This window comes from Arvicanthis niloticus, chromosome 12 (genome assembly GCF_011762505.2).
Source record: "Arvicanthis niloticus isolate mArvNil1 chromosome 12, mArvNil1.pat.X, whole genome shotgun sequence".
Lineage (NCBI taxonomy): Eukaryota > Metazoa > Chordata > Mammalia > Rodentia > Muridae > Arvicanthis > Arvicanthis niloticus.
Genome location: NC_047669.1, coordinates 41,608,246 through 41,635,620, shown reverse-complemented (window position 1 = coordinate 41,635,620; position 27,375 = coordinate 41,608,246). Strand labels below are relative to the sequence as shown.

General features: G+C 37.5%; 1 protein-coding gene across 1 annotated transcript in view; it reads left to right on the top strand.

Annotated features, from left to right (window-relative positions):
• The window catches only part of LOC117718180 (transmembrane protein 45A-like), a 34,023-nt gene extending 10,407 nt beyond the window's left edge, over positions 1-23,616 (top strand). Inside the window, exons 5-9 of the mRNA XM_034515718.3 lie at positions 12,767-12,959; positions 15,201-15,407; positions 16,717-16,904; positions 21,253-21,398; positions 22,999-23,616. Of these exons, the coding sequence (XP_034371609.1) occupies positions 12,767-12,959; positions 15,201-15,407; positions 16,717-16,904; positions 21,253-21,398; positions 22,999-23,092 (828 nt within the window). The 3' untranslated portion in view covers positions 23,093-23,616. The remainder of the gene's footprint in view (positions 1-12,766; positions 12,960-15,200; positions 15,408-16,716; positions 16,905-21,252; positions 21,399-22,998) is intronic.
• Positions 23,617-27,375: the final 3,759 nt, after the last annotated feature.

The window sequence follows — 27,375 nt, the reverse complement described above, 5'->3', positions numbered from 1 at the left end:
TTGTGGGAAGCACAAAGCATAGCTTCTAAAACTTAGCCAATTTATAGAGACCTCTGAACACCTGGACACTCCCTCTACTACAAAACGTTGGAGCATCTGTTCTTCTGCCTTCTGGCCCAGGATCATCTGACAGACCTTAGTGATGCAGAATTATTAAGGGCTGATTACTCTGTCTAGGCAGATATAATCAGTTGACTATTCTGCGAGTATGTCCTTTTCTGGACAGTAATTTGTCTGTAGAAGGAAAGAAGCACTTCTTGTCTAGTGACTATCTCACCACAACTGGAGTAACTCCAAAGATGCTCAATTTCTTCTTAGAATTCAATATAGGAAGCTGTCAGGAGCAGACAGGTCTCTAATCAAAATGAACATTAATACAGAAGTGTTTGTCATGTCAATTCTGTGGATTTCTGATGTTTTGAAAACCAACTATCCATGTAAGGTAATCTGGACTGTTGCCTGTTAACTCCACTCAGCTATTTCTAAATACAACATAAAAAACACCCTAACAATAAACTCCAACCCATGAATTTGCTATAGTCCCTTAACTCACAGGCTGACCATCTCAAATCAGTTAAAAAAAAAGTTAAAGAAGGACTGGGTCTAAGCCTTGTATTCCTAAATGTGTTATACTGGTACAATGCCTATGAGTGTAACAATATTCATCTCACTTTTATATCAATAAGAAGCTCGTACCAATGAAAACCTTAAAATTTGTAATCAAAGTAAATTGGTGCCATTTAAGAATTTATATCTTCATCTTGATACTAATTATACAGATTTCTACTAATAGGTTATGGCTATGCAATAAATCCTAGCTAATCCTCTCTATTCCCGCAAAACCACTACTTTTCCCTACAAAGACAGCCCAACATTTACCACCTTAGTCCCCAAGCCCAGGGAATAGGGACGCTGACTCTTCATTAGCTTCTTCAAGCTGAATATGGGCGTTGAGATATTAGAAGAGGAGTGGGGGGAAGAGCAAATTGATAAGCCTCTGATGCTGCGTCTTCACTGCCTCCAGATGGAATTCCCGGACCTCAGAGGTTTGAGCAGGTCTGCCCAGCTTGCTTGTTGAGTAGATACATTAAGGCTGATCATTCTGCAATATACAATTCTCAAAACAAACTTTAGTATCAAGATAGTTTTTTTTTTTTTTAAAGAGGGCTGACATTTTATTAAGGATGTTGGTTCTAACCGCTTTTCTTTTTTTCCCCTCTTTTATTGGATATTATATTTACATTTCAAATTTTATCCCCTTACGGCATTCTCCCCACCTCCCAGGAACCCCTTATCCCATCCCCCCTCCTCCTGCTTCTATGAGAGTGTTTACCCACCTACCCCCAATCCCCCTCCCCACCCTCAGATTACCCCCCCCACTCAGTGCTCAGCCTTCAAGGTACCATTGACCTCATCTCCCACCTATGCCCAACAAGGCCATCCTCCCCTACATATACAGCTGGAGTCATGTGGCTCTCCATATGTGCTCCTAGGCTGGTGGTTTAGACCCTGGGGAGCTCTGGCTGGTTGGGCAGAGTCTGACATACCCAGAGGCAGATACTCACAGCTAACCATTAATCTGATCAAAGGTTCCCAATGGAGAAGTTAGAGAGTAAACTGAAGGAGCCTAAAGGGTTGGTGGCCTCATGAGGAGAGCAACAAGACTTGAAGTTCTTATTGTACAGATCTTTCACTTGTTTGCTTAGAGTCACACCAAAAATATTTTATATTGTTGGTGAGTATTGTGAAGGGTGTCATTTTCCTAATAACTTTCTCAGCCTGTTTATCCTTTAAATAGATGAAGGTTATTGATTGGTTTGAGTTAACTTTATATTCAGTCACTTTGCTGAAGTTGTTTATCAGGGTTAGGGTTTCTCTGGTGGAATTTTTGGGGTCACTTAAGTATACTATCATATCATCTGCAAATAGTGATATTTTGACTTCTTCCTTTCCTATTTGTATCCATTTGATCTCCTTTTGTTGTCTAATTGCCTGGCTAGGACTTTGAGTACTATATTGAATAGGGAGGGAGAGAGTGGGTAGCCTTGTCTAGTCCCTGATCTTAGTGGGATTGCTTCAAGTTTCTCTACATTTAGTTTGATGTTGGCTACCGGTTTGTTGTAGATGTTTTTTTTTTTTTTTTTTTTTTTTTTTTTTTTTTTTTTTTTTTTTTTTTTTTTTTACTATGTTTAGTTATGGGCCTTGAATTCCTAATCTTTCCAAGACTTTTAACATGAAGGGATGTTGAGTTTTGTCAAGTGCTTTTTCAGCATCTAATGAAATGATCATGTGGTTTTTTCCCTTTGAGTTTGTTTATGTAGTGGATTACATTGATAGATTTCTGTATATTCAACCATCCGTGTATCTGTGGGATGAAGGCTACTTGATTGTGGTGAATGATCATTTTGATGTATTTTTGGATTTGGTTTGCAAGAATTTTATTGAGTATTTTTGCATCAATGTTCATAAGGGAAATTGGTCTGAAGTTCTCTTTGTGGGGTCTTTTCATGGTTTTGGTATCAGTGTGACTATAGCTTCATAGAAAAATTTGGTAGCTTTCCTTCTGTTACTATTTTGTGGAATAATTTGAAGAGTATTGGTATTAGGTATTTTTTGAAGGTCTGATAGAATTCTGCACTAAACCCTCCTGATCCTGGGGGTCTTTTAATGACTTCTTTTTGTTTAGGGGTTATGGGACTGTTTAGATGGTTTATCTGATCCTGATTTAACTTTGGCATATGGTATCTGTCTAGCAAATTGTCCATTTTACCCAGATTTTCCAGTTTTGTTGAGTATAGGTTTTTGTAGTAGGATCTGATGATTTTTTGAATTTCCTCAGATTCTGTTGTTATATCTCCCTTTTCAGTTCTGTTTTTATTAATTTGGATACTGTTTCTGTGCCCTCTGGTTAGTCTGGCTAAGGGTTTATCTATCTTGTTGAATTTTCTCAAATAACCAGCTCCCAGCTTTGTTGATTTTTTTGTATAGTTCTTTTTGTTTCTACTTGGTTGATTTCAACCCTGAGTTTGATTATTTCCTGCCGTCTACTCCTCTTGGGTGTATTTGCTTCTTTTTGTTCTAGAGCTTTCAGTTGTGCTGTTAAGCTGCTAGTGTATGCTCTCTCCAGTTTCTTTTTGGAGGCACTCAGAGCTATGAGTTTTCCTCTTAGCACTGCTTTTCATTGTGTCCTATAAGTTTGGTTATGTTGTGCCTTCATTTTCATTAAATTCTAAAAAGTCTTTAATTTCTTTCTTTATATTTTTCTTGACCAAGTTACCATTGAGTAGGGCATGGTTCACCTTCCATGTGTATGTGGACTTTCTGTTGTTTTTGTTGTTATTGAAGACCACCCTTAGTCAATGGTGATCCGATAGGATGCGTGGTGTTATTTCAATCTTCTTGTATGTGTTGAGGCCTGTTTTGTGACTGATTATATGGTCAGTTTTGGAGAAGGTACCATGAAATGCTGAGAAGAAGGTGTATTCTTTTTATTTTTTAGGGTGAAATATTCTATAAATATCTGTTAAATCCATTTGGTCTATGACTTCTGTTAGTTTCACTGTGTCTCTGTTTAGTTTCTGTTTCCATGATCTTTCCATTGATGAGAGTGAGATGTTGAAGTCTCCCACTATTATTGTGTGAGGTCCAATGTGTGCTCTGAGCTTTATTAAAGTTTCTTTTATAAATGTGGGTGCCCTTGCATTTGGAGCATAGATATTCAGAATTGAGAGTTCATCTTGGTAGATTTTCCTTTGATGAGTAGGAAGTGTCATTCCCTATCTTTTTTGATGACTTTTGGTTGAAAGTTGTTTTTATTCAATATTAGAATGGCTACTCCAGCTTGTTTCTTGGGACCATTTGCTTGGAAAATTGTTTTCCAGTCCTTTATTCTGAGCTAGTATCTGTCTTTGACACTGAGTTGTGTTTCCTGTATGTGGTAAAATGCTGGGTCCTGTTTACATATCCAGTCTGTTATTCTCTGTCTTTTTATTGGTGGAATTGATGTTAAGAGATAATAAGTCCATTGATGTTAAGAGATAATAAGCAATAGTGATTGTTGCTTCCTGTTATTTTTGTTGTTAGAATTTGTTGTGGAATTATGTTTGTGTGCTATCTTCTTTTATGTTTGTTGAAAGAAGATTGTTTTCTTGCTTTTTCTAGGGTGTAGTTTCCCTCCTTGTGTTGGAATTTTTTTTTTTTAATCTATTATCCTTTGTAGGACTGAATTTGTGGAAAGATATTGTGTAAATTTGGTTTTTGTTATGGAATATCCTGGTTTCTCCATCTATGGTAATTGAGTTTTGCTTTGTAGCCTGAGCTAGCTTTTGTGTTCTCTGAGGGTCTGTATGATATCTGCCCAGGATCTTCTAGATTTCATAGTCTCTGGTGAAAAATCTGGTGTAATTCTGATAGGTCTGCCTTTATATGGTATTTGACCTTTTCCCCTTACTGCTTTTAATATTCTTTCTTTGTTTTGTGCTTTTGGTGTTTTGACCATTATGTGACAGGAAAAATTTCTTTTCTGGACCAATCTATTTGGAGTTCTGAAGGCTTCTTGTATGTTCATGGGCATCTCTTTCTTTAGGTTAGGGAAGTTTTCTTCTATAATTTTGTTGAAGATATTTACTGGCCCTTTAAGTTGGGAACCTTCACTCTCTTCTATACCTGTTATCCTTAGGTTTGGTCTTCTCATTGTGTCCTGGATTTCCTGGATATTTTGTGTTAGGAGCTTTTCCAATTTTGCATTTTCTTTTACTGTTGTGTCAATGTTTTCTATGGTATTTTCTGCACCTGAGATTCTCTCTTCTATCTCTTGTATTCTGTTGGTGATGCTTGCATCTATGATTCCTGATCTCTTTCCTAGGTTTTCTATCTCCAGGGTTGTCTCCCTTTGTGTTTTCTTTATTGATTTTATTTCCAGTTTTTAGATCCTGGATGGTTTTATTCAATTTCATCACCTGTTTGGTTGTGTTTTCCTATAATTCTTTAAGGTATTTTGGTGTTTTCTCTTCAAGAACTTCTACCTGTTTATCTGTGTTCTCCTGTATTTCTTTAAAGAAGTTATTTATGTCATTACATCATGAAATGTGATTTTAAATCAGAGCCTTGCTTTCCTGGTGTGTTAGGATATCCAGGGTTCACTGTGTTGTGAGAACTGTGTTCTGATCATGCCTAGTAGCCTTGTTTTCTATCGCTTATGTTCTTAGCCTTGCCTCTGGCCATCTGATTATCTCTGGTGTTAGCTGTTCTTGCTGTCTCTGACTGTGGATTGTTTCTCCTGCAAGCCTGTGTGTCAGTACTCTTGGGAGACCAGTTCTCTTTGGGAGGATTTTGTGTATGGAGAGCTGTGTCATAGGGTCAGCTTCAGGGTGCTGACAGAAACCTGAAGGATCCTGTCCAAGGTTGTTCTTTGATTCCTCTGTCCTGAGGTCCCTGTGCAGGTCCCTCTGAGCAGAAGTGGTGTTCTTAGCTGTGCTCACAGGGCTGCCAGCACTCCTGGGAGACCAGCTCTCTCCTGGCAGTATTTGGGTATGGAAGGCTGTGGCACAGGATCAGCTTTGGGCACAGACAGAAACTGGAAAGCATTACTTTTATTTTTTACAGTCCAGTTGTTACCCCCATCCCAGTTTGCCCTCCCACAGTTCCTCATCCCATTCCTCTTCCCCGTGCCTCTGAAAGGATGTCCCCCCCACTGCCAGGCCTCCCTACTCCTTGGAGCCTGACGTCTCTTGAGGGTTAGGAGTGTGTTCTCTCTCTGAGGCCAGATCAGGCAGTCCTCTGCTCTACATGTGTCCCACACCCACAAAACTTATATTTCCCTTTTTATTCATTCTTCTCTCATATATTACATCCTGACTGCAGTTTCTGCTCCCTTCCCTTCCCTAATCTCTCCCCCATACCTCCTCTTTCCCTCAGATTCACTCTCCCTCGTGGGGACATCAGCCAAATAAAGCATAACAAGCTACAATAAGACCAGGAACATATTCTCACAGCAAGACTGGACAAGGTAACCCAGTAAGAGGAAAAGGGTCCAGAAGGCAGGCAAATGAGTTAGAGATAGCTCCTGCTCCACTGTTGGGAACTCCACAAGGACACCGATCTATACAGCTATAATTTTTATGTAGAGGACCTAGGTCAGACCTACCAGGCTGTCTGATTTCTGTGAGCCCATTTGAGTCCCAGTCAGTTGATTCTGTGGGCCTTGTTCTTGTGGTGTTCTTGATCTCTCTAGCTCCTGCAGTCACTCCTCCCCCTGCTCCACAGGACTCCCTGAGCTTCACCAGATGTGTGGCCGTGGGACTCTACATCTACCCCATCCATTGCTGGAGATGAAGTCTTTCATGTCTCTCTGATGATGATTATCATCTACTCTCAGCATATCCTGAGTCAGAGGTTTGGTGGCTGGATTGGTGTCTCAGTTCTTCCACTGAGGCCTTGCCTGGCTACAGAGGATGGCTGGTTCAGGCTGGTTCACCCCAAAATGCTCCACAGTTCCAGTCATCTCTTCTAGTATCCTCTCACCTCAACCCCCTTAATAGAGCATGAGGCAAATCATAGCCTGCTGCTGTGGACAATCTAAAACAGCCCCATATCCCACCTCAAACCCCATGTGATCTCCCCTGTTCCCACACCCATCTACCTCCAGTCTACTCTCTAGTTCTTGCATCCCCCTTTAAGTCCTCCTTTTTACTTAGCCTCTCTGGGTCTCTGAATGATGATCCTTTTATATATATATATATATATATTACTTTATAGCTAATATCCACTTATTAGTGAATACATATCATATTTGTTTTTCTGGGTCTGTGTTACTTCCCTCAGGATAATTTTTTTTGTTCCATCCATTTGCCTGCAAATTTCATGATGACATTGGTTATTGACTATTGAACTATTTATTGAAAAGTGGGACTATTGTCTGGAAATACTGGGAAAGAACACTGAATAGTGGCACTATGAAACTTACAGAAACCATTATATGTAAGATAATGAGTAATGAGATTTAAATTTCATTTATATATGGACTATACATACATCCCTAATAAATTATTGCTTACATGAATACAAAAATATCACCAGGTTTCCTATACTTTATGGCTTTATTGTTGCTAAGGTCACTTCAGGTATTTCCATAAATACCTGTGCAGATGTCAACACAGCTTTTTGACCCTTCTCTGGGAACTTTCCAGATCTCTATCCTGGGTATTCTTAGAGACTCTTGCTTTTCTTCATAGACTCATAGCCAGGTTGAACAGGTAATGCCCAGAGGACAACTTGCATACTGACAGACTAGGGATAATAGTTACTGATTCCTCTTTATTCCCTTTGTTTATTTTCATTGACCTTGAATCTTTTGTCATGAACAGTAGGAGAAGAATTAAAGGTGGGGATTTCTTGGGGCTCCTTTAATAACTTTAAGTGGTATCAGGGCATGGATAAGAGTTGGGATGGAAGAACAATCTATTTGGCCTTTATTCTCCTATACATGGGAAAGTCATTTTCCATGGAGCTGTTTTTCTCTTTGTATCTCAAACTGAGGCTTGAGCCTATACATCTGTGCCTTCCTTACTTTTTCTACACATTTTTTTCTATTTAATCTTGATTTCAAAGGAAAGATGGCATTGGACTATTTTTCCATGTGTTTAATTTATAAACAGGATACCCTAGAGTTCTTTAGTCTAACTGAGAAATTAAAGACTTTATTCAAAATCATGGAGTACAGTTTAGATGCAGACTTGGTGCATTGATGAGTAAGGAATTCCTAGTTCAAGGGAAGAGTTGGACAATGAGATGGGTGGTTTGATATGGCGAGTGTAAACGCTAATCATAGTAGAAGCAGAGAGTGCAGTCTAAGTAAGACTGGGAGCTCAATGTCAAGAGAAGAGTTACTTCCAAGATCAGCTTTAGCAGCTTTTACTGCTCCTTTCTAAGTCTTGGGGTCAGAGCCTTAAATATTTTCATGATGACCTTGGTTTTTGATACTTTGTTCTGTTATCAGGCCTTGTGCAGAAAAAGATGATCTCTGTATTTTTTTTTTATCTTTTTGTATTTTCAACGAAAAATTTAAGCAAATGTAAAAATACAGCAGATAATATACCTTATCCATTAACTAACTCAACAATAATATTATCTATCCTCTTATCCATGCCTCTCCCCACAAAGAGTTTTGTTTAAGTCTATGTTGGCAGAAACACAACTAAGCACCCCCCCCATATCCACAAATATTCTACAAATAATTCTCAACTTCAGTGGCTGCACGTGATTTTTTTTTTAACCTTTGAATTGTATGAAGTGACAGTTACATTGTATTGGTACACTATTTTGAACCTCCCAAGTTGTCAGTATACATTGTGATACCATCACATGCAATAGAAAGCAAAACCCATGTGATCTCAAAGGTAAACAGTTTTTTTTTTTTTTTTTTTTTTTTTTTTTTTTTTTTTTTTTTTTGTAGTGTGCTGTGGTACTAAGTTGTTATGTTAGTGGGTTTGCCTGTTATGCCATATGTATCGGGGCCCTCAGAAGCTGAATAAATGGGAGTGATTGATACTATCTTTATCTTAGAAGTATGTGAGCTTGTTGTGTAAGCTCTCTGAAGAGACATAAATAGACATCTACCTACCTCATATAGGGTGCCAAAAGTATTATAGAAACAAATTTGCCCATGTAACCTTTAAGCCAGAGTTTAATTAGAGTTACTTAATTGGAGTTAATTGAAGGATCATCCCCACCAACTGTTAACTGTGTACATATCCTTGGGGAGAGAAAGAACCTGTGATATCCTACCTCCTTCCATGGAAGAAAGTTAATGGGCAAAGTTAATCTTCTGTAGGTCTCTGATGGGTAACCACAGGTGAGAAGGCCATGCCATCTTTAAGAGATAGCAATCCAGAAAGGCTGAGTAACTGCTTTTCTTTATTTCATTGTTGCAATGGAAAGCAGATTACTTTAAAAAAAATTAAACATAATATGTATACTGTTATCATCTCTATGAAATAAAAAATTGAATGATTTTTGTGTTAATTCAATAGTATTCTCAGTCTTTTTGTTTGCAAAAAACCTCATATCTAGCTAGAGAGATTGGTTCTGGGGTTACAATCCTCCGTGGAAGAATACTTTGTTCACATTTTGTTTGATTGTATATCTCCTAATCCTGACAATTGTTGATTAACATTGTCACAAATTAAAAATTTGTAGAGTTCTACATTCTACCATTTTGTTGTAGTGAGAATTTTGGTACATTTAAAAGCACGGAAATGTTATGGGAATTGTTTTTATTTTAATCCCAGGTGTGGGATATGGGGCTGTTTTAGATTGTCCACAGCAGCAGACTATGATTTGCTTCATGCTCTATCAAGGGTATGATTTTGCCAGTTGCAGATAATTTCTGGAAGTGTATGACGTTTGGAATTTTGGGGAGTCATATAACTGAGAGAGGCCTGAGAGGGGCAGTGGCTGCTACTCTGCCTGCTGCTGTTAGTTGCTGGAGATATCCTAATAACAAAGATCAAACTTGCCCCAAGGAACTTGATGCCCCTAGTCAGTAGGAAGTAGTCTAATGATATTGATGCTCCCTTTCTACTCTAACCTTCTTTCTCTCCTACCTAGCTGGGGAATTGGAAGAGATAAGTGTGGAGTTGGTGGTAGAGAAAGGGGACCCGTAAAGTAGCCAAAAGTTTGGCTACATTCTGTTTTATATTTGTTAGCTGAAATATACTTATGAAAGAAATTTCCTCTCATTAGCTATCTGGGTACATTTCTTCCTAATTGTTTAATCTCAACATTTTCCAAATTCTAATAAATTAATTCTAGATAGTCTACTGATATCTTCTTATATTATGGGCTGATGATATTTACAGGGTTTTTATTATAATAACCTACCTTTGTATTAACATTTCAACATTTTTAAGACAAAAGTTCACTAAAAGTTCAAACATAAATTCAAATAATAAATTGAATAAGAAGTTTACAACAGAGATGTTTACATGTCTTTCTATTAAGAGTAATTATCTAGCTAGATATTCGTTATCTGTCACTAGCTCCACAAGTTTATAGTCTGAAACTATAATTTTTGTAAGTTAGCATTGAAATTTTATTTAGATAAGCCCAGTCAATATTTTACCTTCTGTCCTTGCACCTACAATCAATCTTTAGTTCTCTTTTACAACTGTTGGTTAATTGTTTTACGGCCTCTTAGAATGAGTCCATGAGTTGTAGATGCCTACTTTCTATCTCAGATGTAATTAATTCGTAACATGTGAAGACTGGAAAATTCTCATTGCAGTTTTCATATCAGGGGGCTTTAATAGCAGTCCTATTATAAAGGGCTTAATAATTACCAGTATAATTTTCAGAATTCTTATAGGATCATGATTAAGAATTAAGAAATAATTTGTCTATATAGCATCACTACAAGACAGTACATCTTCATTGGTCTGCAGAAATCTGTCCAAAAGGGTGGGCTAATACCTAGTGATTATTATATATATTTAATAATAGCAGGAAAGGCATATTAATAGCAGGACTCTTTCCTAAAACACTGTCCCTTCAGCTTTGCCTTGAAGGGCTCATTCATTGTGACTCACAGTACATGGTGGACCATCTCAGGAAGATCGCCTGCTAGCTTTTAGCCTCTCCTAGATGGCTCCTGGCAAGTATTAGTACTGGAGGACTTGAGTTGGAAAAACAAAAACAAACAAAAAAACAAAGTCAGTACTAGGCCTCACTCCTTGAAATTCTAGGTTGGGGTGGGGGATTAGATATCATAGATACTTTTTATGGTTTTCTGGATATTTTGTGCATGGCTCAAACTCAAAATATTTTTCTGCAGGCTGAAAACCACTGCTCTAAGAATTAAGTTTTGATCAGTATCAGGTTACACAATATACCAGAACTTTCCACCGGCAGTTCCAGACTTTCTGATCTCTTACTATTCCTGATTTATGGACTCCAGAATTGTAACGTTGGTTCTAATACTACTTCACTGGCCCCCCACCTCATCACAATGGGTCAAACACTTTGTACCCAATATCAATGAGGCAGAGCAGAGTAGGCTCCCCTCAGTGTTTCTCATGCCCCCCAGTTGTACCCTAGACACAGAAGTCATCTCTATCTCTTCTAGAGAAAGAGTGAAACAGTCTTCTGGGAAGCTTTGCAGTGTTTGAAGCAGAAACAACTTCTCATGTTAGACAGTCCCTGCTATGTTGCAAGAATGTGTATTACACCTGGTTATCCTTAGCTGATAACTGAGGAAGTTAAATAATGTTCTCCAGATTCCGTAACAGATTCCTTTGAAGGATTTGGTAGTGTTCATGTCTGTGCCTGCCTAGACTAATTGAAGCAGAATCTCTGAGAATTTTGGTATCTATCTATCTATCTATCTATCTATCTATCTATCTATCTATCTCTATTATATATCTATGTTAAATATGACCTTTTAATTGAGAATTTTATACACAAATATATTTACATCATTTCCTTCATCTTCTACTTTAAGTCCTTATCTGTGTGCCCCATTGCCTCTAAAATTCAACACTACTTCTTTAATTATTATTGTTACATATATTAACCTTCTGAGTCCATTTAATGTCACTCATTGTGTTTATGTCTAACAACTTGTGCAGGGGTCTCTGTGACCTTTATGAGCAGTGGAGTGATGAGTGAAGGGAGATGAGAAGGCACATCGTTTCAACATGACTCAGCAGCCAGTGTTGGTTAGAACTTTGGGAATATAAGACCAACTTGTTGAGGTCTAGTCTGTTGTTATGTATTGTAATGCTGATTTCAGGCCCTCAGGGATGAGAAAATCCATACACAAAATGATACTACGTGATCTTGCTTCTGGATTTAAAACCATTGGTTGAATAAAGATGCTGACAGCCTATAGCTGGGCAGGAGACAGGTAGGTGGGGGGGGTTCAACTCTCAGGTTTGGGGTCTGAGGCAGGAGACCATAGGGAGAGAAGAAGGTGGGAAGAGAAGAAGATACCATGTGGTAGGTGATCCATAAAAACATGACCATGAGGGCTGGCCAATTGGAGTTAAGAGCAGCCCAGATGGAACATGACCAGTTATAACTTAGGGTTATTGATGAGGAAGTAGATTTTAATAGCTTAGAAGTAAGTATCTGCCCAGCTCTAGTGCATTAAAGGCTCACTATAAATATAAAGGTTTTGTGTCTTTTATGTGGGAACTGAATGATTAAGGTGGGGTAGAAAACCCTAATAAGATTAAATACTATAATACCAAGTAGCTTAGTTTAGACATATTTAAACACAGCAAATCTGGTGAAAACTATTCTTGTGATGAGTAACTCAATTCTGCATACATAACAAGACATACTTAAATCTCTTTGTATTTGTAAGCTAAACACAGATCAGGTGTGGTTGATGAACTGCATAGTGTCTTTTAAAGAAATCCTTGTGAGTTTTACATTAAAACTGACAAAATTTTGCCTAATACTTGTGAAATCTGGGGAAGTCGTCTAACTCCTTCAAACTTATTCCTCAATTAAAAAATTGAGGGGAATAGTGGTCCCTTTGCTGTGAAAGTTGGGCTAGAGATGGCATTTAAAACATCCCCAACAATGTGCATGATCAAGTGTCAAAGTGAATTTTAACTTTCTATTGGCATAGTATAGCTGATACTATACTATGATCTACTATATGCTAATAACCATCAGGATCTACTCTGTTGTATGGAAATAAGAAATAATTTGGTAATGTTCCACAAATGAAATGTCTATCATTTGTATATTCTTATCTTTATAGATCCTGGGGGACGCCACAGGTCACTACATTGCTGGATCCTTTGTATTTATTCTAGGTCTTTGGTGGAGTATAAAGACTATTTTGAAGTATATTTGTAAACAGCAAAAAAGGTCTTCCTCCCTTATTACTCCCAATTTTTTCTCTCGAGCAGAAATTGTGGAGGCAATTATGATGATTGTCATGGCATCAGCAGGTGAGCTGACTTATTCTGTTGTGTTTTCTCAATTTTGTTGTTTTCATATGCATGAAAAAGATTTTGTTACAAAATCAAGGAACTCCAATGATGACTGTCTTATTCAAAAGTATTTATTAAATATTTGAATTACAATTTCCATGTAATATAATTTGGTAGAAAAATGGCATTTTATGTTTATTCAAAGGCCTATTGTTTTAGTTAAATTAATTTTCTTTTACTTATTCACTTTATAATCCACTCACTGTCCCCCACCCAGTCATCCCCTCTCATAATTCCCCCCACATCCTTCCTCCTCTTCTCCCCTGAGCAGCTGACTCCCCTATGGGTATTCCCCTGCCCTGGCACTTCAAGTCTTTGCAAGGCTATGTGTTTCCTTTCCCACTGAAGCTGAACAAGTCTGCCCAACTTTTGGGATACAGGCAGTATCTTGGGATAGCCCCCATTCCAGTTGTTTGGGACCTACATGAAGACCAAGCTGCACATCTGCTACATATGTGCAGGAAGTCTTAGGTCCAGCCTATGTATGTTCTTTGGTTGGTGGTTCAGAATCTGAGAGCCCCTAGGGTCCAGGTTAGTTGAATCTGTTTTTCTGTAGAGATCCTATCCTCTTTGGGGCCCACAATCCTTCCTCCTATTCTTCCATAAGGGTCCCCAAGCTCCATTCTCTGTTTGGCTGTGGGTATCTGCATCTGTCTGAATTAGCTGCTGGGTGGAGCCTCTCAGAGGACATCATGTGCCTGTCTGCAAGTATAATAGAGTATCATTAATAGTGTTAGGAATTGGTGCTTGCCCATGGGATGGGTCTCAAGTTGGGTTGGTTTTGGTTGGCCATTTCCTCAGTCTCTGTTCCATCCTCCATGCCTGCATTTCTAGTAGACAGGATAAATTTTGGGTTGAAAGTTTTGTGGGTGGGTTGGTGTCTCTATCGATTCATTGGGGTTTCTGCCTGCATACAGGAGGTGGCTTCTTCAAGTTCTATAGCCCCAGTGTAGTGAGCCACAGCTAAGGTCATTCCCATTGATTCTTGAGCACTTCCATTATTCCTGGTCTCTGTCTAGTCCTGGAGATGCCCGCCACCTCCTCGCCCCTGTTAGCTGTACATTTCCATTCATTTCCATGACCTTCTAGCCATCTCTCCTGTCCTTCCCCACACCTGATCCTGAACCCACCATTCTCCTTCTTATTCCCCATCCCTCCAAGATCCTTACCTCTATCTGCCTCTTATGACTATTTGATTCCCCCTTCTAAGTGAGGTTCAAGTGTCCTGGATTGGAAGGCCTATTTCTTAATAACTTAATTGTAGTATTTAATGTATCCAATTTAATCATGGTAAATTTTCTTTGTGATATTGTTTGGATCCTCTGAAATAACATATCAGTTTTTTTTTCTGGTCCATGAAAGAATATACCTACTAGAAACTATTTTGCCAGTGATGAAAAAATAATCAAGTGATTGTTCAAAAGCATCAATAAATCATTGCTGAGACGTTATAGAGTGTGGTCAAAGCCACGGAAGGCCTTGTTTTATGATCTTACCCTCTTTTTTTCTAATTTCTTGAATTAGAGAATATAGTTGGGCCATATAATTTATGAGGTCTTTTCATTGCTTTTGGGAATTCCATAAAAATGGTTTGTTTTTAGTTTCATTGTAGCTTGTCTGTTGTAAGAGAGAAAATTTTCTATTTTCCCATTACATATTTCTATGATATTATTCAGTTTCCAAAGAGACTAACTTATCTGCAAACTTATATATGTTAGTAAACAAGCCATCTCTGAGAAAGTTTAAGTGCTTGTATAACTGATTATACTACATGCTATATTGACAGGGGCTTTTTGATTATCCTCAAATGGTGGAAGCTAAATCTTAATTTTGGTTTTGAACTCAGGAACCAAGGCTGATCTTTTACCTAGTAGCTATCCAAAGTTCTAGTATCTAAGAAATGAACAATCGACTTCTATGAGACAGTATCATAAACCTTGGACATTAGATTGGAATGGACACCTAAACCAAAGCAATGAGCATTGGTTTAGACTAAAATTTGTTATCTTAGTGAGCATTTGAACTTCTAAGAAAGTCTAAGGTGTCACTACACAGCTGGTAGGGAACGACCAAGAAACAATGTGATGTTTTAAGAGGACACAGCAGATTGAACTAAGCAATGGTCATATCTTCCTGCCTGTGCTTGCCAGGTAAAAATCATCTAGAATGTTGCTAAACTGTGGCATAATTTTTCTACAGGAATAATTACTCTGTTTTATAACTATGAAAAACTAAAGTCGTTACCACATAAAGAAATGCAGATGATCAAAACCCTTCACTGGCAACATTGTATTATGTACATGTTCCTTGCAGTTATGGGTGTGACCAAGATCTTATGTTTCATCGTTAGTTCATTGCCAGTCTCTTTGGTCAAGTTAATGACATCAAATGCCTTCTTTGTGGAAGGTAAGTATGTGGGAGGAGGGTTTGTTTGTCCCCCCTTTCTTCCTGTACTTGTCTCTAATTGTAAGCACATGGGTAATAATAACTCCTGTATAATAAATACCTTTGTTTTCTTAGTGCAGTATTGACTGACAGGACAAAGTATTTCAGCCTTATTAAGATATTTGGGTATGCTATGTAGGGTGCCAATGGCTTTTCTTCTCTACTGACTCATCCTGCAATATTGAGAAGATACAACCATTTAATGTTATTTACTAGTGTTTGACATCTGCCCTGAAGAATCACTAATATCTTTGTTATTTCTTTGTTTTCTTAGCAATTCTCTTTTTTTTAAAAAAAATTTTAACAATGAAAAGAAATGAAACCCAGAGTAATGGAAGCATGAATCCTCAAATGGGGTAGGCAGCTGTTAACATATTCTGTCACCTACCAGCTAGCTTTTAGATCACCAATACAGTAAAACTTTGCTAGTATGTATAGAGTCTGCAAAATTCAATCATTTTAGAATTGGAAGTACTAATTTTGAGAGATTCATATAAAAGAAATCATATGTTTTCTTCATTTGTTTTCTAAAATTACTGTGGTGGGCGAGGAAGAAGTCTTCAATGAAGATGTGAGAATGTAGATTGACTATGAATCCCTGAAAGCTACAAATGACCAGGAGGCAGCTTCCCCTTTCCTTCCAGCTGAAGAGAATAGTTCTTGCCTGTTGCTTTTTGAGTACAAAGGCCAGAAGAAAATAAAATGCAACAGCTAATAGCTTGGTTCTCATATCTTTAATGAACATCCTCTTCTAGCTTAATAAAAACCATTAAGCTGAAACTGGAATATGTTTATGTAATGCAATATCACAGATGCTACTTGCTGCTAATATTGTCACACTTCTTAAGATGTGATCTCTGGTCATGTTTGCTTTTTTTCCAGGGGACTGCATTTAAGGCAAGGCTCTGGCTTCAGCTTATTCATCTGCATATTCACTGAATTGTAACTCCCTGCTCTGTCATATTTATTATTCATCAGTCTGCATAAAAATGCTTTCAAAAATCAGTTAGTTGAGCATTTTATGTTAGAGGAGAAAAGAAAGTTTGTAGAGAGAAATGGAGGGTTGAATTTCAATAATTCCATTCTAAATAGGCAGTGGTAACTGAAAAAAAAGAGAATGCCAAGATGCATTACTATGAGACTCATCAACTGTGTAGGTGTGTAAAATTCTGTGGCTAGAGAGGGAAGGAAGGCATGAGAAACAAGCGGTGAGTTGGTTCTCTTTTGCTTTTATTAAAAAACAAACCCAAATTTCCCCCTACCCTTTCAGCTTTTGTCTTCTACAACCACCCTAGTTCCTCGGTATTGGTGGACAACTTTGTGCACAAAGTGCTGAACTTGAGCGCGTTGCTGATTGCTCTGGCTGCCTTCATAGAATTCCTCCTCACAAAGAACAATGTAGTTCTGGAGCTTCTGAGGTCAAGTTTAACCATGCTACAGGCGGCTTGTTTCTTACAGGTGAGTCGATGCCTTTGGATTTATCTTGTTTCTGCCTGTGGCTTCTCTCCTTATTGGCTGAGGTATTTTCCTATAGGCTCCAGAGACTTTCCTATGACATACTGCCTATAGAGAAACTGTGGGTCTTTAGGTGGTTATGTCATTAAGTGAGATAATCTTATATTTCTAGTGGGAACACTGGTGGAACAACTGAGCAGGAAGTAGGATGTTCCTGTTATCACACATCTGACTATCCTCTACATAGAACCCTGAGTTGGTATTAGTCATCATCAATTCTTGACCGTAAGACAGCATGTTGCCTAATCAGGAGTAAGCTCCAGCTATATATGGAAGGCAAGAAAGTGAGGAGCCAGTTATTTATTGAGAAACAAGTATTTGTTTGCCATTGTATTAAAAAAATTTTTTGAGAGAGTATCTCTTTAGGTATCCTAGGTTGACCTTGAACTCAGAATCCTAGAATCCAAGGTCTCAGCATCCTTAGTGCTGGGATTATAGGTGTATGCCATGAGTATCTTTTATTGGATTCTTATGAACATCCCATTTTCTCAATTTATGATAATGTAGCAGTTAGGTATTATTATTTCCAATATGTTAGTAGGAAGATCAAGAAGATTAAGCTATTTTGCAAGGCTCATACAATAATGAAGCTAGGTACTTCTCTGCTAATTATTTTCCATATAAGCTTAGCTTAACAGGCACACATCCGTGTTAATGGAGACAATGTAATCACATACAGGATATTATGGGAACTCAAACAGAAATCTTCAATGAGTAGAAACCAAGAGGTGGATATACTTGATACATGGTAGAAACAATGAATATGCACCCTGACCCAAACCAGCATCTTTGCCCCATCCATTTGCCATTCCATTGATATATGTGGAGCCTGGAAAACTGTTAATTTATGAGGATGAAAGCAGTCTTATGCATCTTTCTGTGTTGAATGAAATATATACCATATTGAAACTTTAGCCACCAGACTGGGGAGAAAGGCCAATAGTCTCTTATCTCTATGTCAGGTCATTTACTGCCTCTAGGGTAGTTTTTCAACCTTCTTAATGCTGTGACTCCTTAAAGCTGTTCCTTATGTTGTGGTGACCCCCGACCATAAAAGTATTTTTTTTGCTACTTCATACCTGCAAATTTACCACTGTTATGAATTGTAATATAAATGTCTGATATGCAGATGGTGCAAGGGTCAGTTGACTACCAAGGAGTTGTGACCCATAGGTTGAGAACCAATGCTCTAGGGCTTACATTGTGGTTCACAAAGCTACTAAAAACCAACCAACCAACCAACCAACCAACCAACCAACCAGCCAGTCAGCCAGCCACACAAACAGCCTGAAGTGGATCTAAGTCCAGATTTATTTTATCCTAACCCTTATTCTCTTTCTATTTGATGATGTCAACTCTCTGACCTCAATATTTTGTTAAAAGCAGAATTATAATCAGTGATAGATTACATACATAATTTATGATGCCTGATAAATTGTCCTTTGATATACACTTAAAGATGTAAAGAATATTAGGGATGAAAGTACTGTACTGCTTAGATAGGCCATTCTGGAGCTTTTTGGTTCCAGAAAGGAAATATTTAGGTTGATACAGGCTATTTCAAGTATTTAGATTTTACACGAGTTATAAGAAAGTATTGTCAGGTGAGGAAAAGGAGCAGTATCTTGGTCAACAGAATAGGAAATACATGGTTTAGGAGTAACACATAGTAACATATCTTCATGGGACCAACTTCTTTCTTAGCCGTGATCATTCAAACTGCTGAGATTACCCAGACTGTCCTGGTTGTTCAGTCCACTATCCTTCCATATTGACCAGCATGGAAAGAATATATGTTGATGGAGAGTGTGCAGCAGAAGGAAGAAGCCAGGCACTCTTACTTTGGAATACTGTCTGGGTCATTCAGAAATTTTGACTGTTGTCAAAATTATTGAACTTTCTGAGTTTCAAGACTTCCTTTTATAATAGGAGGGATAATGAGACCTCCTTGTTGAAGTTATTTTTTAAGACTAAAGATTATTTCAGAGAGTTCATGCATACATAAGGATAAACTGCCTGGCACATGGCATATATTACTTGATCATATATATGAGCTAAAAAAGCTAGAGTTCTCATTCCAACAAAAGGGGATCTATACATGGGGCAAGCGACTCAAGCAAAAAAAAAAATCTTAATTTCTACTGATTAATTCAGAGTATTTGAAATTTAAGGAAGAAATGAAATTATGTCTTTACCCAATATGGACTAAGTGCATTTTTCTATAAAATTTCATTATTTGTAAAATGAAGATTACAGATTAAAGGTAATAATACATTCCAAAGAGGCCATTGGAAGGACTTGAAAGCACTGCCATAAATATACAGACAACTTGCCATAGCATTTATATAGTTATCCATGATATTATCCAGATTTTTTATATTTCATTCTGCTCTAGAGACCTGAAATCTATCAATCTACCATCTGCCATTTTATTGGAATAAAGTTTATATGACACGCAACTTTAAAGGATAAAATTCAGCAGCCTTTATTCTACTTAAAATGTCATACATTACTACCTCTAATGCTCTCCCAAATATTCCCATGCCTACAAAGAAAACTATGTGCTCAAATTATTAGCAGTTTATTGGCAGTCATTTTCCTTTGTCTGTGCTCCCAGGCTTTGCCAACCACTAATTTGTTTCCTGACCCCACATATTACGGATATTTTCTATAAAAGAGGACAATGTGTGATCTACTGTTTCTGCTCATTTTTACTCAATATAATATCTTCAAGTATCATCCATGTTATTACATACATTAACATTTCACTTTTTCATTTTTGGATAGTCATCATGCTGCTATGAACATTTATGCAGACATTACTTTTGTTGAATACTTGGAGGCATTCATAGTAGTAGAATGCCTGGTTACATGGCAATTCAAAATTTGACTCTCAGAGAAATTGTCAATTTTTTTCCAGTTCCATTTTACAGGTTTGTGTATTTTAATTCCCCTGCATCCTCACCAACATTTCCAATCTCTTTATTTATTATGATTTATTTATTATGATTGCCATTCTAGTAAGTAGCATCCCATTGCCATTTTGATTTACCTTTCTCTAATTACCAATGATTGTAGCTTTCCTTACATTTTGCTACTTTGCGGGTTCTTCTCCTGTCTCCTAACAATATCTTCTCTGGCTAAGCTCAGTTTCTCTTGGGTCAATAGTCTCCTATTATCACTCTGCTCAATTTCTTTTCTGCACTATCTTCTCATCTTTCTTCCTGCACCAAGTGTCTTCTTTAACTCTACTCTCTGACCCTACTTTCTCTCCACCTGTACCCTACTCTCATCCTACTCCAATCCTATTTCTCTCTCACAGACTCTGCTGGCTTTTTGTATCCTCTCATGTTCTCAGAAGTCCAAGAGGCAATGACTGAATGACACGGAAAGTCATAGGGTCCAACAGTTCTAACAGCTAAACATTCCCAAAGGGACAGTCGACAACAACTGAGGATCTTTTAAAGGGCCAAGAAAGCAAAATAAATTACACTACAAATGATATTGTTTACCTTCTGTGTGATTATTGACCATTTACATATTAAAGAACAATTTTCTCTATACACGAGAACTTTATTTATGTATACAATGTATACAATCATTCATCATTTAATTCTCCCATTTCATGTCTTAGTCTTTGAATCCCTCCCTAACCCATCTTTCCAAATTCACTTCTTTTCTTTCTTGAAACCTAATTCAAATTAGTGCTTCACATATGTACATGGTGTGGGATCACCCATAACATGGGGAATGTACCACAGGCCACATCGTCTAAAGAGAATGACTCTTCCTTCTCCAATAGCTATCAACTCTCAATAGCTTGTCAGGAAATGTCAGGGCTCAGAGAGAATCTCTCCTATCTTTATCTTTACCCAAACTTTTCTTGGCTTTATTTTGTGTCTGGCTTGGGGCATATAACCACATCTTCATTGATTTTATTTGTGGAACAGCCATGTTACCATATTCAGAAGACAGCATTTCACAACAATCTTCCCTCTCCTTTGGCTCTTATATTCCTTCTGCCCCATCTTTTGAGAAGTTCCCCAAGCCTTGGAACTGATACTAATCAGGGGATTAATAAGAATGACCCATTTAGGGATTAACACTCTTTTGAGATAGTTTAGAAAGATGACTAGGTAGATACTGTCTATGTTATTAAACTAGGTAGAAAAATATGATTTATCTGTGCTGTCTCGCGTGCTGGCAATCATCTCGTTGTTAAGAACTTGGAATAACTGTGTCTGGTAATGTTGTATGATTATTTTATGTGTCATCTTGTTTTAAAACACAGATTGGTTTTATCCTGTTTCCCAAAAATAAAGAACATGCATGGGACCTGAATGACAGTATCAACACTTCAACTGTTGCCACTTTCTTTTGTGCTTATTATGCATTGACATATGTCATCATTGGTGTTAATTATGTTCTTATTAGTAGGTAAGTTAAAGACTCTCACTCATCAGATATGATCATCAAGACTCAACTGAGTAGTTAATCTTAAAATTTAAATTCTTTCCACGAATGAGTTTCTTCTATTACTGTTTTATAAGAAAAAGTAGTATAGGAGAAAATTCTACGGAAGCACAGAAATTGCCAGTAAAACAGTAAATGCTGACTCAAACTTGGAATAGGTGTCTCTGATGTGCCTCTGATATATGCATCATCCTGCAGCACATTCACCTGTGCCTCCCTGGTGGGAGATTTGAATGTCCTCTACAACAGTTCTGTCTGATGGAAAAAGGTTCAAGTTTTTGTCTTGGAGAGGGAGAAGAAACAGGAAGTCTACCATCTTAAATATTAAGTACATTCATCTACTAAAGCTTCTCTCCCCTGTCTGTCTACTTTCTAGGGATCTATTTGATTCCTAATCCTTCCATGGTGACAGGCCCAAACATCATCAGACCATGGAAGGCAGAAAATTAAAATCAAGATGTAGGTGCTTAGAGAAGTTTTTCATAAAATGAGAATTATTTTGGTAATTTCTTTTACCACATTTGTTTGCACATTGGTTTCCATGATTTATGAAAATTATGTTCTACTTTTGTGGCCACAGTACACAATGCCCTTATGATAGTAATATATAGGAAAATTTTGCATGGTTCACAGTGATATTTTCCTTTGGATCATAGAAGTAGAGAACATGCTCAACTTTGGCCACTAGAAGCTTCATACCGTCAAGTGTTGGAAATTGTAACCACCACTTCATCCAAACCTGCATCTGAGTTTATTTCAAAGTACTAACATGGGCATAGGATGGGGGCCCTTCTGTCTACTTTAAGAACAGATTTACTGTTTGAGAATTTCATACATGTATATAATGCATTTTAATCATCCACTTTCATTTTTCCATCTCTAATTCTTCCCAGACCTCTCCAGACACCTCCTTCTCTCAACTTCATGACCTCTTCTTTTCAAAAATATCACCCACTGAGTTTAATTATTGGTTCTCATATACCTGTAGATTCTAAGGCTGGCATCTACTATAAAGGAGCTTGACACCTCTCTGAACTTCTCAATTTATTGTATACATGGATGTCACCTGTAGTTAAATAGCTAGTGCCCTGCTTACAAAAGTACTTCTTTGAAGGTACAAGGAAAAGTTGAAATCCAGCCCAGACTTGACCTGGCATTAAAGTTAACTTGGGCTAGCTATAATAAAGGCAATAGCTTCATGTACTTTCTTCAGAGGAAAAGCCACCTTCTTGTAATTCATAGGATGTTGTGGAAACTCCACTGATGGCAATTTCAACTGGGCTTTCCACAAAGTTGTAGATTCTCTTGTTTTTGTTAGAAATGATTTAAATTATGTCCAAATATGATAAATTTGAAAGCTCATATTTTTATCTGCTTACTTTTTACCTTACTTTAATCTACAGAAGTTTTAAATAACTCAAAGGCAAATAGAAATTATTTTCCTTTTGGAGTTGTAGCCACAGTTACACAAATAATATGGAGTTTGCTTTATTATAGACTCACATTGCTTTAAGGTTTAATTTTAGATGTCATCTAACCAGGGTTAGCTTTACTTTTTCCTCAGGTTCATTAAGTGGAAACTTAGCAAGCCCTGCCCCTCAGAAATGCAATCTCTGAAAAATTATGAACAGCAAGAAGACTCAGAAGATGATATGTGATTTTTGTGCCAAATGACTTCAGTTCTCCAAGAGAAAAAGTTGACCAGATCTCTGTAAAGGATAAGAGGACTATTTCCTGGGGTGTATCATTACAACACTATGAGACACTATGAAAGGAGCACTGTGCTTATAAGAGGAGAAAGCAACTACAGCATTGAATGCCACCATTACCCCAATCCTGTTAAAACAGGTGAATGATTAACACATGAAAAACTCATCTTGTCATACTAGAAGCCATCATCTATGCAGGGTTGTTGGGAGCCGACTCCTAGCAGAAAGTGGCTATCATTGTTGCAGCCTTCTCAAGCCATATACCCTGACTAGAGACTTGTTTTTCAACTGCCTACAACAGCTGAGCACACTCTGATAAACATCTTTTTTTGCTCACACATCTTGTTTTGCTGTTTAATACCCCCAGCTGCAAGGTGCACGTGGTAAAGTGTCTTCAGCTCTGTTCCCCTGCTTGTGCTTATAAATACCCAAGATTTCCTTTCAATAAACAAGACTAGAGACTTGATCACACACCCTGTCTTGTCTCCATTCTTCACCTCTCTTCCCCCTCCATCCCCACTCTCTCTCTTGCTAGACTCTGACCCATGGACCAGAGCAGCAGCTTGGGCTGGGACACAGTGGTCCCCAAGCCTGGCAGTATGGGCTGAGACATAGTGGCTCCCAAGCAAAGGGGCAGTGCGTTCCTCAACACAAGGTAAAGATTTTCTGGTGTAGCCCCTGTGAGGAAACTCTCAGCCCCAATTTGTAAATAAGCCAAATAAATTCATTGGTTCTCCAGGATGGACTTTAGTGGAATCATACTTTGGTTTCTTTAGTTTGTTTCTGGTATCTCATCCAATGTGATTTATATAATCCCAAGGGAGGAATTATCACAACATCTAATGTCTGAATACACACACTCAAACAAGATATAAGTCAGGGAGTTCTTAAAAGAACAATATTTGGTTCTGTCTAAGACTGACTAGGATCTGGGAGACTTTTAGTTGGCAAGAAAAGAATTTAATAGCAAGCTGGTAGGAAACACAAACAAGCAAACAAACAAACAAACAAACATTGACTGCAGCTAAAGACAGCAAAACTAAGTTTTGCCAAAAAATTATTTTTGTCAAATTACTTGAGTTCTCCAAGAAGAAAAGTTGACCAGAACTCTCTGAAGGACAGAAGGATTATTCACTGTGGTGTATGGTTACAAATAGAATAGAAAATAGAAGAGCTAAAAATAGAAAACTAATGGAAAATTTATTTCATTGAGAGATCTTGAAACAGTTCAAAGACAGGGTACATGCTAATTTATGACAGAGGAGATTGGGTATGATAAGAGTGGTATAGCTGTAGAACATGTACACTTATGAACGACCTTAGACTTGTTATTTCATTATTTTTCTATGGCTATTTTTTTTTTTTTGCCTATAGACTATCTTACAATTTGAAGGAAAATAAACTAGATAAGTAAAAATGATCACTGAACTAAAGCATACTGAAAATTATAGTAGAAAACAGGCCATTCAGAAAGGAATTTCAAAAAGAATATGATTATCATAGGAAAATTATCTCTTTGCATAGTTTGCTGCCTGGCATGGACTCTCTCCTCTAGTTTTCAATTTACCATTTTAGACCTTAAGAATTTTTTCATCTGAACCCCCAGAGTTATTAAATTAAGAGGCTGTCAAGCCTAGGATGGGTAAGATTCTGCACAGAGCCTTAACCAACCTAAGACAGAAATGCATTGCTTTTGATAATGTGTATTCCATGATGGGTAAGGAAGGCATTCTTGTCAGAATGACCTAAGACAGGCTCAGTCTTCTTTATGAAATGCAAAAGGGGAGAGGTGGAGAGCTTTTGGGGCTGCTTACCAAGAATCTGGCATGGGCCAAGGACAAGGAAATGTGCTGCTTGGCAGGAATATGACATTGGCCAAGGACAAAGAAGAGAGCTTCAGACAGGAATCTGACATTAGGGCAGAACAAAGAAGTAATTTCAGGCAGGAATCTAAATTTTGGGCTAGAACAAGGAAGTAGGCTTTAGACATAAAAAGGACTTTGGGCTAGGACAGGGAAGTAGGCTCAGATATTTTGGTCATCCTGATAAGCCCTTAGAAACAGTGATCATGGGAGTGTTCACATAATTGTGTTTAATGCCTTGCTTGTTCTTTGACTATTTGTGTTTATTGTATTGCTTGTTCCTTGACTATTTGCATCTATTTTACTGCTAGTTCCTCAACCTAGAACTGACCTTAATACTTGCATGTAATTAAAATAGTATAAAAGTGAAAAGGAGGGGGGTATGGGATAGGGGGTTCTAGGGAGGGGAAATGGGGAAAGAGAATGGTATCTGAAATGTAAATAAATAAAATATCCAATAAAAAAAGGAAAAAAACAAGAATGTTTTCATTGCCATGCCTTTACATCCAGGTTCTCATGAACTCTCTGCCATCCCCTTGGGGGACCCTGACACCAAAGCTGAGTCTCAGCTTAGTTCTTTTGCCTCACCTGGAATTCTGAGATAGCCTTTATTTCTTCTTGGATTGCCCTCACCCAGGGATTCTGAGATAGCTCTCATTTCTTCAGCTAAGCTCTTGCCACTGACCTTCTTTGACTAGACCTAATATAGGCCACTTATGGTGAATTGGCTCACTATAATGTCATTTAACTGTTAGGTCTGCTATACTAGATGCATCTTACATACCACTCTCATATCTGTCACTTGTGAGAAAGCGTGATTTCTACCTGCATGTGTGACTTTCTTCACTTTTAATCTCTGTGTTCTGTTGTCTTTGTACTCCAGAAGAAGAGAGCCTAATGTGCTTGATTTCATAATACAGAAGTTGGTGGAATAAAATTGTGTCCCTGGGTCAGAATTAATGATTATTCTTTTCCCATAGAATTGTGTTTGCTTAAACAATTTTTTATTCTTGATTGTCAAAAAGTGGCATTAAGTGACTCATGACAATTAATGCCCCCATTGAAAACTCAAGGGGACAAAACTGCTAAAGGATCCTCTGACTACCACCAATAGCAAAAGTAAAAGTAAAACTAATCCACAAGAAGAGAGAATTTTGTTTAATCAACCAAATTACTTGAACAAACTATTTTTTTTTTTTGGTCAAAGTGAGGCCACTATTTTAACAGCCTTTGGAAAACAGATAACCTATAATATTTTTATAAACTGGCAAAGAAACTTTTCCTTGGTCTTTGATCAATAGAATTTTTTATGATTTGATAGTTTCACTTTATGAAAGATTGTATTACAATAAATTTTCTGAAATAATGCAAATACTTTATAGCATGAATATTGAATGTTTTAAATTCTAAAAGTGGCTTCAGAAAGTTGACTTTAGGCAATGCTTCTCAATATGCCCATACCAAATACAATTACTCAGTATTTGTTAGATGTGTCAGTGTGAAAAATGCCAAGAGTCTGATGGTAAACATGATAATTTACCATATTGGAAAGACTTATAAACATTTTTAGCTTGTAAGCCATAAGGAAGTTGTTCCTATTTTGGATATGCCCTGCCAGCTAACTTGTTTAAGATGGTGCAGTTGGGCTATTTTAAAAACTACTGGCTTTTTAAATCTTTCACTGCCTCAACTATTTGTACAAGAAAGTGGGTCACAAGATTAACAGTTTCACTAAGTTTTACTTCTATATGAAATGGTTGTTTAGATAGCTGAGGCATCTGTGAGATGTCTGTTATAAAATCAACTTTTACACTTAGGATGAGTTAACATGGCTCCCCCAAAACTATAACTTTGTGGTTTTGTCTTTAAAATCCTTAAACTGCCAGTAGCTTAGGCCCTATATGGAGAACTCTGGTTTGATTCTAGCCAGTTTTTTTTAATTACACTCCTCTATTTTACTACAATTAAAACTCAATTCAGACTGGTGAATCACTGAATTACTCTCCCCCCCCAACACACATATGAGGAGAGAGAGAGAGAGAGAGAGAGAGAGAGAGAGAGAGAGAGAGAGAGACGAGAGTGAGATAGAATAGAAGTAGAATCTCAATATTGTTTTGTGCTTCTCCTTTTAAGAACTCTGTTCAATTAGTGTGTCCATTTATTGATTAGATTATTTTATTTTTCTGGTAATTTTTTTATATCTTCATTTTGGTTATTAATCCCTTGATAGACATGACAGGCAGCAAAGATTCTCCCAATCCTTAGGCTATACCACTACTCTGTTTTTTCCTTTGCTGTGCAGAAACTTTTTAATTACATCCAGTGACTTCTGTCAGTTCTTGCTATTATTTCTCAAATCGTCAGAAAATT